Below are 13,463 nucleotides of genomic sequence, written 5' to 3' on the forward strand. Positions count from 1 at the left end.
GCAATGGCTGATGCAGATGCCCTGGAAGATGTTTCATATACTTCATAGATTGACCTCAAAAGGTGTCGAGAGCTCTCTTCCATGTCATGAAGAGGTGGAGGTATTTGATCCGTAGTCGAGGCAAGCATACCTTTTATAGCTTGTATGCACTCATATAGGTATTGTACCATGTAGAATTGATGGTGCATAATTCGGGCTTTCAACATTGAGTTATGGTATATTTTCCTGCCAAACTCATCTAAATATTTGTTGTCTTTGCCTGGTGGGTATGAGGAATGCGACTTCGTTTTCTTAAATCTTTGCATCGCTGACTCTACTACAATTGAAGCATGAGGTAATTGTGGTTTAGAGTACGGTGATGTTTTCTTCATACGGAATTTTATGTCTGTTTTCCTGGATACCGCTGAGATTGCGTAAGGTGTTTCCTAGGATTTCTGTAAGACTGAATGCAGGAGTTCTTGTGGTGAAAGAGATGTTGGTTCTCCTAGAGTATCGAAAATCTTTAGGAGACCAAGTGTTTCTGACCTAGGGTCTGTTTCTTTTTGGACCTCTAGATGCAGTATTGTACCCAATTTTTCTAGAAATTTTGGGTATGTAAGGTCTTCTGGAGGAGAATACGGCTCCTGAGGTTGTTCCTGTGGATCCGATGGGAATCCCGTAGATGATGATGGGGATGTTGGTAGTGAAGGAGAATCAAAAGATGTATCCTGTTTATAATTTGGTGAAGTTGGTCGGTTTGTTATGGGAGATGTTTGAGGTTCCACCGACGGTTCTCTATTAGTCTGTGTTTTATGTTCGGGAGAACTGACAGAGGCAATATTAGTCATTTTGAATGATGTCTGAAGAGTTTCATAAAATCCTGCTAAGGATTGAGACAATTGATAAAATGCCTCTTTTGTACGAGGGGGTATTATTGTATGATCATCTAATTCTTGTGACTCACATGGCTTTAGGTTGCTTTGGAGTGTTCTGAGGTGAAGTACTGGATATTAGAGATGTGAATCGGAACCAGAATCGGATCCGATTTCAGTTCCAATTCACATCTCTATAGATGTGAATCGGAACCAGAATCGGATCCGATTTCAGTTCCGATTCACATCTCTACTGGATATTTTATGGTCTCTCTGTTTTTGTTAAATATTATGTCCATCGAATCCTCTGAAACTATAGAAGCTTTAGAGGAAGCAACTTATTACCTCTCTGTTGGAGAAGGTATTTGAAGTTAGTACATGACATGATTTAGAAGTCGAAGGGCTTACTTTCCATGTTGCACTCCTCTTTGCCGACTTTTTGTGATGGGAATGTCATGAGTGCTTATGATAATAGTGTGACGACGAGTCTGTAGGACTTCTACGTGAAGACGGTGATCGCTTTCTATGTTTTATTGTAAACTCTGTCGAAGTAGCTCTCGAAGAAAGGGAAGTAACCGAACGAGGTGGAGTTATTGATGGAGAGGAGGAAGAAGACATTTGTGAGGGTCCACATCATCGTTTCAACTCATGATGTACTCTACATGAGATGGGTGCTCATGCGTCTTGTGCGCCGATTTAGACTTGTGCACGGATCTAGACTTGCGCGCATATCTTTTTGTTTCTGCGCGCGCAAGAGTTATCGGCACCAATGTCTCCGGCACCGTGCTCGCACATATGTTTGGCTCTGGACGCAGAGGTAGTATCTGCGCCATGCACGCATGTGATGTCGGTGCCGTGTGCACAGATGTGGACGGCGCTGTGCGCGCAGAGTTTTCCTTGGTCGTGCACACAGATGTCTTTGGCGCCTTGTGCACAGACTTCTTCGGCGCCTTGCGCGCAGAAATCTTCTGGACCGTGCGCGCAGGGTCCTTCGGCGTCGTGCGCACAAGTGTCTTCGGCGCCATGCGCGCAGAAGTGTTGTGCGCCGATACTTACTCAGGCACAGAAGTGTTATGCGCCGACACTGTTTTATGTGCAGAAGGCAGCTTAGGCACAGAAGTTTTAGGTGCCGAGATTTTTGGCGCCAGTGTGTCCTGCGCTGGTGATTCTGGTTCTATGGATTTTTGAAAATCCAATGGCCTTTGCCAGCTTGCCATATCCTTACCTCCAAAATTGGAGGATTGAGAATCCCACGATGATGCCCTCTTTTTTGAGGGAGCCGGTAAAATTGCAGGGCCAGGTAACGAATGAGCCTCAGATGGCTCCGGTGAAGCAAAATGTTCCTGAAGTCTGTAGGCCCGTTGCTTCAGTGCTCTGGGTGACATCCTCGAACAAAATTCACAATCTTCCCGATTGTGGTCTGGTCCTAGGCATCGGTAACATCGGTCGTGGCCATCCGTGACCGACATTACCTTGCCGCAATTACAGGGTTTAAACCCCGATTTTGACATGCTGGTTTTTTTTTAAAACACTGAGAAGAACAGCTCCGCGTGCGATCCCACGCACGGAAAGAACAAACTGAGGAGATTCCATTAATTTCCTGCGCAGGAACACACGCGCAGCCGCAGAGAGCATAGCTCTGATCTCTGCTTTGACAAGCTCCGCATCTCGGACCTGACTGACAGATTCCATGACAGCATGGCTAATTCAGCCCTGCTATCGACGGGAAAAAAGTTTTTCCCCTCTACAGCAAAAAAAAAAGGTGTTATTTCCCACATTAAATCCCACGTTATTGTGAGTTATTTTTCCATGAAATGTGGTAGGATTCCTTAATTTGCTAGTGCGCAAAGGAATAAACATCATGCAGCTAGCACTCGTAGACCCCATTTACTACATGTTGAGCCCCTAACACAGATTGATGAATGACCCTGTAAGATATCACCCACATGTAATGGCTAATTCAGCCCTGCTTAACAACATAAAAAATAATTTCACTAATGTAGGTGAGCTGAAAAAAAATGTAATGTTTCTCTTATGTTTAAACCAATAAATAAGCAACTCACAGCATCAGCTTGATTGATGACATTGATGATGTCTTCAATTACTGCAGTTTCATTTTTTTTCAGATAATCAAACTATCCGAAGAAAACAGTAATAAAAATTAGAATCTGATAAATATACTAGCAAGTTAGTAGTGACAAGGGTGCACTAAAAATAAGCATTTCTGTCTATTCTAGTCTTGTGTATGGCTAAGGAAACAAATAGCAATGATAAGATGTGCAAGCCAGGAAAGGATTTCTGGCAGACGTTTATGTAGTTTTTTGTTCATCTGCTGAAGATGCATAGGTAACATTGGGTCATTATATGGTTCAGAATTTGAGTTACATAATCTTCAGGAAAGTCTTGCATTCCTAACCTGGCACAGTATCCAAACTTTTCAGTGCACAGCAATTTCCAAAATATTACTAATACACAGAGGAGTCAATATTCAGTAATCCAGCAAGCAGACAAGTTATTGGCTAAAGTTAGTGGGCTAAGGTATCCTTAGGGCTCTTCATTTTCATTTTTCTTTTATTTTTTCCTATTAAATTCAATATAATAACAAACAAATTAATGGAAACTTGACTTTGATATAAAACATGGAGAAAAATCAGTGGGTGTCATTTTTCTATTGATTTTTTTTTTATTCAAACATTGTAATTCCCAGGAAGAATAAAATAAAAACTGAAAATGAAGTCCCTACTTATCCTAGATATTCAGGAGAGTGCTGCAGATTAAGAGCTCTGTTGAATATATCCAGATAAAGTCCTGCTTAGCCAGAAAAAGCTTTCTGGCTAACTTTTGGACTGCTTTCTACACAACTAAATGTAGCCAGATAACTCTGAATATCTGAGTTATCTGGCTAACTTAACTCCACTGAGAAATGCCTCTGAATTATCTGAATAAGTTTTACCTGGCTTAGTCCTTAGCTGAATATACCCAGATAAGGCGGAGAGAATGGTGGGAAATTAAAAAAAAAATATGGGGCTTGTCCACCTATGTCCCATACTTAGCTGAACAAAGCCCTTTTAATATGGACCTCACAACGTTTTCCTTCCTGCTTTTCGCAAACCATTCCAAAAGTTCCTACTGCTAGGAATTTTATCCTCATGAAAATTCTCTTTGCATTGCTTGAGAAGTAAGGATTGGAGGAGTAGCCTTATGGTTATAGTAGCTGGCTAAAACCAGGAAAGTCAGGGTTCAAATCCCATTACCATGTCTTGTGACCTTGGCCAAGACACTCTATTGGTTCAGGTACAAACTTAGAGAACCTTGCAGTAACCATATCATGTAGTATTTTAAAACCCATACATTATTTTATTCCCAAAAATGCCAAAATGTTAACGATCTGCATTGCATGCAAATGTTTTGCAAATGCATGCAAATAAGCTCATTACTAGGCCGTTTCATGGTAATAAATAACATGGCTTGCCAGAAAAATGACAAGCTGTGCTATTTTCATGAAAGTTACCTACAACTCTAAATTGCAGCTACTTTTCCCCAGGAGCATCGGATGCTAACACACATCCTAATGCACCCAGGGCAGGGTCCAAGTTGCGCGAAGCCTCTCCAAAATGCAAAAAACCCTGGGGATCTTGAAAGACCCCCTATCCCATCCACTCCACCACCGCTAGAAGTAGTTACAATGCCAGAAAAATAAAATATAAAAGGTTTTAATTGTGTGATGCAGGACCCTCCCTACCCTTTCTTTTCCAACACTGCCCCTTTGTTTAAATGGCCCCCATCCTTTGCCCACTACTCCCTGGCCCTTCTAGTCATACTTTTCTGTCAGTCATTTGTCAACTTATGCCCAAATATAGGGGAAGATATTGCTGCTTAATAAACTGAATCTTTAGATAGCAAGTTTAAGCAGACAGGGAAATACCTACTGTAATTGAATGTAGTTCGCCTTAAGCTACTAATGAAAGATATGAGCTAAATCCAAAAAATAAATGTTTTTAACTGGTCCCAATGATTTTGTTTCAAAATGAATCCACTGTCAACAAAAACAGTTGTAATTTAATGCACTGTTAATTAGAAAGAAAATGTAAGATGGGCAAAGACATACCTGTCCTTTTGATACAACCACAAAGGATTCCACATATTGGATTTGAGATGAAACATGTATTTCCTGCTTGAACAACAAAAAATGCTATGCTAAATATAATAATGTTTACTGCCAGCTCAGTTATACAAATGTGAACAGTATATTAGTACAGGATTATTAAAAGGTTTTCTTATGCATTCAGCTTAGTAGGCTTATCACTAGACCCACCAAAATTGTCTGTCCCCTAGAATAACCAGCATGCATGTTTTTGTGCACCTATGTTTTAGCCTCTATAATTGAAAGAAAAAACATAATATTCATATAAAAATTGATGCTCTGTAATAAGTACAGACAAAAGTTAACCATTTTGTCAAATTATTTCTAAGTTTTGATGGTACAGTCTGTGTCAACAGTTGTTTCTTTACCATTAGCATCATACAATTTTCAATAATAAAAACACATTGTAGTATTTTGGCTTGTTCATAGTAAATATAAACATAAATTGAATATAAAACTAGATGCAAAAACCAACAAAATCCTTAAAAACAGAACTCAAAATATTGAGTACATGTACAGTAAAATTTAAAAATGTTCAGAGTGCGGGAACACTCTAGAACCACCACGTGCATGTTTTCATGCACCAATGTTTTGGGCGCTATATAACGGAAAGAAGAGCATAGCATTCTTATAAAATTGATGCTCTATAATAAGTACAGCAAAAGTTAACCAAAATATTCATCAAGGAACAAAAGAAAATTAAGAAGATCACTCAGGAAATAATAGTGAGACCTGTAACTATAACATTAGAAAACGTATGGAATTACTTGACAAAATTGGACTCTTCTATTAAGAATATAACAGAGGCCGAAAATGAAACTAACACAATAGTTAATTCTGAAGTATTGGTGGCTCAGCAGAAGCAAATTAATGATGTAGAACAGAGATTGATTTGTGTTGAGAAAATACAAGTACAACAAATAAAAAGTGAGGGAGAAATTCAAAGGAAAATTGAGAATATAGAAAATTATTCACGATTATTAAATCTAAGAATCATAAATTTTCCTATTACAGGAAAGATGAATCCAGTAGAATTATTCAGATCCTATGTTACTCAGATTTTTAAAATTCCAGAACAGCTTATGCCTACAATAGTTAAAGCCTTTTACATTAATACTTCTATGAGGATGAAAAAACAGGCACGGAGTGACATGGATATTGATAAGGAATTGGAAACTCAAAAACTTATAGATGAGCCATCTCTAGACTTGTCAGATTTTCTTGCTAAATCACAAGATGAGTTGGTTATTGAAAAAAGGGGAAATATGTTGGTAACATTTGCATTTGTAACAGATAGAGATAAAGGGGTAGATTTTATAATTCTCCGCGTGCACGTACTTTTGTTTGCGCACCAGGCACGAACGAAAGTACGCCGGATTTTATAAGATACGCAAGTAGCCGCACGTATCTTATAAAATCCGGGGTCGGCACGCGCAAGGGGGTGCACATTTGTGCAACTTGCGCGCGCCGAGCCCTATGCGCGCTGCCTGTTTCCTCCGAGGCTGCTCTGAAACCGGAGCGGCCTCGGAGGGAACTTTCTTTCCGCCTCCCCCCCCCCCAGCTTCCCCTCCCTAACCCACCCCCCGGCCCTATCTAAACTCCCCCCCACCTCTGTCGCAGAAGTTATGCCTGCTCGAAGCAAGTGCAACTTTGCGCGCGCGGGGCCAGCTGCCGCGCGCCGTGTTCCGGTCCGGAGGCCGCGGCCATGCCCCCGGAATGCCCCCGGGCCGAAACCACGCCTGCGGCACCGCCCCCGGATGATGCACCATCTGCATCACGCCTCCCTTCACACCCACCCCAAGAAAGCCCTGGGACTTATGTGCGTCCCAGGGCTTTCACGCGCCGGAAACCTATGCAATATAGGCTCGACGTGTGCAGGGTTTTTTTTAAAGGGTTACGCGCGTACCTTATGCGCGTAACCCTTTTAAATTCCGGCACAATATTTTGAAATGTTTTTTTCGAAACAGGTCAAAATCCTTTTATGGTTACAAGATATGGATTTATCCAGACCTTGTAAAAACCACACAGCTTAGGAGGAAAATATTCCTCACTTTAAGACATCATTTAATTGAAAAATGTTGGACAATATATACTTCGATATAATTAAATTGAATGGGCAAAATTACCATTATACTGACCCAGATCATCTTAGAGCACTCCTGGGGGTTGAAAGAATGGCAGATAAATGAAAATAGGGGAATTAGCTTACAGGTTTCATATTTTATTGTTTCCTAATAATCAATGCTCTTGATAGATATGCTTCTCTTAATTTTTCTTGAAAAAAAATACAGAATATGTAATGGAAAAATTAATTGCTCTATTATATCATTTCCTGTTTTTTCTTTTTTTATCTAATTACATATATCTGTAATTTTTATACTGCAAATACTGTTATATTGTAATCCAAAAATTTAATTAATAAAGAATTAAAAAAAAATAATAGTTAACCATTTTGTCATATTATTTCTAAGTTTTGATAGTACAGTCTGTGACAACAGTGGTTTCTTTACTGTTAGCATCATACGATTTTCAATAAAAACACTTTGTAGTATTATGGCTAGTTGATAGTAAATACAAACAAATTGAACATAAAACTAGATGCAAAATCTAACAAAATCCTTAAAAAAAGAACTGAAAAGATTGTATGTGTACAGTAAAATCTAAAAATATACTGGACATGGCAACACCCTGGAACCACCATGTGCACGTTTTCATGCACCTATTGTTTAGGCTCTATAACTGAAAGAATAACAAATATTTGTGTGAAAATTGATGCTTTATAAATACTAGAGACAATAATTCAGCATTTCATCAAATTATTTCAAAGTTTTGACAGTACAGTCTGTGACAACAATGGTTTCTTTACTGATCACATGCATGAAAATGGGCAAAAAATGTGAATTCAGAGGTTGATAAAGTGGCTCAAAAACAAAATGATCAAAAAAAGTGATCTGTAGATGTAACAGGAGGTTCTAAGCCACTAGATACCACAGGCTGACACTGGCTGTCAGCATAATAATAAATAGTACAGTACCAGCTCAAATGCATGAATACAGGGGAAAATAATATGAATTCAGCGGTTGATAAAGAGGCTCAAAATAGCTAAAAAACAAAATGACAGTCAAAAAAAATAATCTGTACATGTAGCAGAGTCTTTAAGCCATGAGATACCATAAGTAGACACTGAAATTCAGCATGGCTTATGGACTTTTCTCCCAAGATCGTGTCCACACCTTTTTTAAACTCAGCTACATGAACAGCTTTTATCACATCCTCTGGCAAAATTCCAGTTTAATTATGTGTTGAGTAAAAAAAATGTTTTCTTCTATGTCTTAAATGTATTACCTAGTAACTTCATTGCATTCAAGTCTTTGTAGTTTTTGAAAGAGTTAACAATCCATTCCACTCCACTTATTATTTTACAGATCTCTATCCTCAACCATTTTATCTGAGGAATCATTCCACCCCTTTATCATTTTGGTTGCCCTTCTCTGTGGTTCAAGTGGTTCCAGCCATGGAAGATGTAGAATGATTAGAAAATGTGGAACTTTGATAAGATCAAAACGGAGAATCTCTTGATGATTATATATCATGGTTAAAATAAGAAGTTCAGTCTTGTGTAGAGAATCAGCAGTATACGAATTAACAACAGCACAAGGGCCTGTAACTAAAAACTCACCTGAGCTAAAAAAATTCTAACTTATCCCTATCAATTAAAAAGCAGAATGAAAATACAAACAAAAAACAAACTTTGAAATGTTTGTATGCTAATGCCAGAAGTCTAAGAAGTAAGATGGGAGAATTAGAATGTATAGCAGTGAATGATGACATAGACTTAATTGGCATCTCAGAGACATGGTGGAAGGAGGACAACCAATGGAACAGTGCTATAAACTTTGATAAAATGAGAAAAATAGTTAGAAAAAGCTGAAAGGAGAAGCTACAAAAGTAAAAAGTGTACAAGAGGCGTGGTCATTGTTAAAAAATACCATCTTAGAAGCACAATCCATATGTATTCTACACATTAAGAAAGGTGGAAAGAAGGCAAAACGATTACCGGCATGGTTAAAAGGGGAGGTGAAAGAAGCTATTTTAGCCAAAAGATCTTCATTCAAAAATTGGAAGAAGGGGGACTTCCAGTGATGACGTCAACCGGAGCAGAGGGAGAAGCTTGAGCTCTGTGGTCCCCTGCGGGTCGTCCCCCCCCCCCCCCCCCGATTGCCCTACAACGGCCGGCATATATAGTGGCTTTTGCTTCGGGGGGGTTTTGCAGGCAGATGGTCCCCCGAAGCCGCTGTTTATAATTACCTAGGTGGCGGATGCGGGCAGATTGTAGTGGGATTGGAGCAGCAGTGGCGTGGCCAAGATGGCGGCTGCCATGTGGAGCGGCCCGCGCGATTAAGATTGGTACAGATGCAGCACAGCGGCGTTTCTTGGCAGAAGACATGTGGCCACAATCCGGGGGGTCCGGGGATCCGATAATGTGCCCGATGGGAAAGTGCCACAACGCAATCTGTAGGAGCAGCTGCCGGACCGGGATGGGCCCATTCTTCAGTGGTACAGTGAGTGCACACGTTGGGGAGCGGGGGCTGGAGCCTTAGAACTGTCATCCGTATTTAATATTTTGAATCTTAATATATTCTGGGCCCAGCCTCTATTCTATGGTGTGGAGCGCAGCTGGCTGGCAATGATTAAATGCTCTATGGAAGTTTGAAGCTCGGCCTTGACAGGCCCCTGCACCAAGGGTGGTGGCTATTTGAAATCCCAGACATTGCTGTTGTACTCAGTTGGTTATTTGGAATTCTCACTCACCGATGTCTCAGACTGTCCTGATCGGTCTTACTGTAACAATTTGCTGACTACTTGGATCATTTCTTCCCAGTTATCTCATCTTGCAATCCCAGGACTTGCTGTTGCACTCCGCTGCCTGTTTGGAGTTTTCATTTTAAGATGTCCTGTACTTTACTCTCTGGTTGCGCTGTTACACCATGATGCTTGTTTGGAATATTGCTTCTCAGAACTCACATATTGCAATCTCAGGATTTGCTGTTGTAATCCGTTGATTATATGGACCTTTCTTACTCAGTTGTCACAAACTGTGACAACTGAGTAAGAAAGGTCCTGTTGCACTGTTGCACCTTGATGATTATTGGGAGTATCACTTCCCCGATATCACATATTACAATCTCAAGCTTTGCTGCTGCAATCCGCTGAATATATGGACCTTTTTTATCAGAAGTCTCATACAGTATCCTCTGGTTGCACTGTTCCACCCTGATGATTACTTGGAATATTACTTCCCAGATATCATATATTGCAATCTTGAGCTTTGCTGTTGCAATCCGCTGAATATATGGACCTTTCTTTCCCAGATGTCTCATACTGTACTCTCTGGTTGCGCTGTTGCACTCTGATGATTATTTAGAACATTACTTCCCAGATAACACATATTGTACTCTCAAGCTTTGCTGTTGCAATTCGCTGAATATATGGACATTTTTTTCTCAGATGTCTCATACTGTACTCTCTGGTTGCGCTGTTGCACCCTGCTGATTAATTGGAACATTCCTTCCTAGATATCTCATCCTGCACTATCAGGCTTTGCTGTTGTACTGCTGCCCAAGGGGTCCACCCTTATCGTTTGGAGGAAGGGACGATGCGCCAGAGGAGCGCACGGAAGAGTGTCGTCTGTCGGTCTCACGCCCCTGCTGTCAAGATGGCAGAGGCCCCTGCAGGCGCAAAGGTTCTTGATTCGCTGTCTGCAGATGCACTTCTTCAAATCTCTCAAAGTGTCACAGCAGCCTTAGACCTTCGTCTCACCAAAATACAGGCATCTATGGATGATATCAAATCGGCGTTGGAAGGTCAGACAAAACGGTTGGATGAAGCAGAACATGTTCTGTTGGACCATGGAGACCGGCTGAGCGAGTCGGAGCGCAGTGTGGAAGCGCTACAAGCTACCCAACGAGACTTGCTGGCCAAAATTGAAGATTTAGAAGACAGAAGTCGGAGGAACAATATCCATATTATCGGGGTTCCAGAGTCAGTCAAAGACAGTGAGTTATCCGAATTTGTGGAATCTTGGTTGACGAGACAACTGGGTCTGGAGTTTTCTGTGACGCCGATGGTCTGCGAACGAGTTACCGAATTGGAATCTTACAGGAAGGAGCAAACAGACCCAGACCGGTGCTAGCGAAAATATTAAACTGGGCACATAAAACGCAGATCATGCGAGCGTCTAAGCAGGCGTCCATGGACTTTCAAGGCCATAAGATACTTCTATTGAATGATTTCTCAGCGGTGACAGCGGCGCAACGAAAAAACATGTCCCCGGCGTGTACAGAGTTGCATAAGCGAGGCATCAAATTTGGGTTGCTTTATCCAGCTAAGCTGCGAGTTTTCCATGATAACAATGTTCTTTTCTTCACCTCCAGAGATGCTGCGGACAGATTTATAGCTACCTTGCCAGCAACAGGGGAAGAATAAATGGGGATTGTTGAAAGGAAGCCCTTTTTGTAGCTGAATAGAGGGAGGAAAGCTGAGGATCCTGGTTCTTTTTACGTAACTCTTATTCTCACCTTAGTGATCGATGGGACATGTCACACGTTTTTGTAGCTGAAGCATGTTCTCATCTGACTATGCTATGGTGTCCGAGACCCTGGAGTGCAACTGACAAGTCGAGGTCCCCTTGATGGGGGGCCACGTGGCTTCATTATGCCTCTAAAATGTTGTTAATGTTGCTTGATCCTTTGTACAAGTTATGTTGTCGTTTCGGGGGGGGGGGGAGGGTAGGGGGCCTAGAGGGGGGCCTTCTTTTCACTACTGCTTCCAGGAATGGGAGTGGGAGGAATGGCTCTGAGCCTCTTGGGGCAGGTGTTCGTGTTGTGGGTAATGTGTGTCTGTGAGTTGGTATGACTGAGGTTTGTGTGGTGCGAATGGTGTGCTTGGGTTGAGAAATTCAGTCTGCTGGGTCTGGGGTGGGGAGGGGTGGGAATCCTGGGAGACATTCCTCTCATCTGGGTGATAAGGCAGTTTTTTGTGGCCATTTACCTATATTTTTGGAGGTCATTTTCTCATGATCCTGGGGGATTAGGCTGGGGAGCCCCGGGGTCTCTTTTTGTTGCCATGGCGGCTCTGTCACATCCTATTGGTACTATTTTTTAAGTACTTTCGGCTATGGCTACAGTAAAATGTACATCCCTTAATTTAGATGGCATACACTCCCCTATCAAACGAAAAAAAACTCCTTATGGCTTTTAAATGTCTGGGGTCGCAGGTTGTATTCCTTCAAGAGACTCATTTGTCAGCGAGTGAACATGTCAAATTAAAAAGAGAGTGGGTGGGGCAGTGTTTTTTCTCCTCGTACTCGTCCAGAAAAAGAGGGGTCGCTATACTCATTCATAAACAACTGCCTTTTCAATCTGAACGGGTATGGCACAACCCCGAGGGTCGCTATGTCATAGTCCAGGGATTGTGTAATCAACAAAGATCCAGGGATTGTGTAATCAACAAAGAGTGGCTTTGTGTAATGTATATGCGCCTAATGGCTATCAACATGAGTTTTTCACTCGTCTAGTGGGGATCCTTGGTGAACTTTCTGATTGTGCACTTTTGGTGGGAGGGGATTTCAATATGGTAGCCAACAAATTGGAAGACTGCAAACCTCCTAAATCTGTAGAACCTAATGACATTCATAAAGGCCCTAATTTTATATGCCATGAATTGCGCCTGTTGGGACATTTGGAGGGCGTTGCATCCTGGAGAGCAGGATTATACTTTTTTTTTACATCGACACGGGTCCTATTACTGTTGGATTATTTTCTGATTTTGGAATTCCTGTTCCCCAGGGTGACAACTGCTACCATAGGCACCTTTGCCTTATCAGATCATGCGCCAATCTCTGTTACCGTAACATTGGGACGTACTGTTAAGCCCCCTTTTTCTTGGCGCATGTCTCCCGGGCTGTTCTTGGATAAGGAGTTTTCTCGCTACCTTGTAACTCATTGGGAAGAATATATGCTTCTAAATAATACTTCTGATATCACACCACGGGTTCTATGGGAAGCAGGTAAAGCAGTAATGCGGGGACACATTATAGCCTATGTTGCTACCCAGAATAGGAAGCATAATGCTGCGATTCTTAAACTAACTGACGAATGGAAACAGGCACAGCTCCAGCATATTAGTGCCATGTCAGAATCTAGCAAGCGTGAAGTAGACGAGCTGACGGAAACTCTACAAACGCTCTTGTTTCAGCGAGCATCCAAGTCTATGAGATATTATAAATATCAATTGTATCGCTATGGTAATCGGCCCAGTAAGTTGCTGGCTAGTTTGGTTAGGGCGCGTGGCCCCAAATCTCTCATAACAGGTATTAGGGATAGGTTTGGGTCCAGTCAAAACACTTCAACAGCAATTATGGAGCGCTTTCTGGAATACCATAGTGGGCTTTATGGGAAAAAGGATAA

At 41.5% G+C, this 13,463-nt stretch overlaps 1 protein-coding gene across 4 annotated transcripts in view; it reads right to left on the bottom strand.

Annotated features, from left to right (window-relative positions):
• Positions 1–13,463, bottom strand: part of LOC115092720 (disintegrin and metalloproteinase domain-containing protein 9-like) — a 978,865-nt gene that overhangs the window by 643,975 nt on the left and 321,427 nt on the right. For 3 of the 4 annotated variants that reach the window (XM_029603962.1, XM_029603965.1, XM_029603964.1), the window contains exons 7-8: positions 4,960–5,025; positions 2,915–2,986 (exon numbers count right to left, since the gene is read on the bottom strand). In XM_029603962.1, coding sequence (XP_029459822.1) covers positions 2,915–2,986; positions 4,960–5,025 — 138 coding nt within the window. The remainder of the gene's footprint in view (positions 1–2,914; positions 2,987–4,959; positions 5,026–13,463) is intronic. The other variant, XM_029603963.1, reaches the window with a different exon arrangement.

The sequence above is a fragment of the Rhinatrema bivittatum genome, chromosome 5 (genome assembly GCF_901001135.1).
Source record: "Rhinatrema bivittatum chromosome 5, aRhiBiv1.1, whole genome shotgun sequence".
NCBI classification, from domain to species: domain Eukaryota; kingdom Metazoa; phylum Chordata; class Amphibia; order Gymnophiona; family Rhinatrematidae; genus Rhinatrema; species Rhinatrema bivittatum.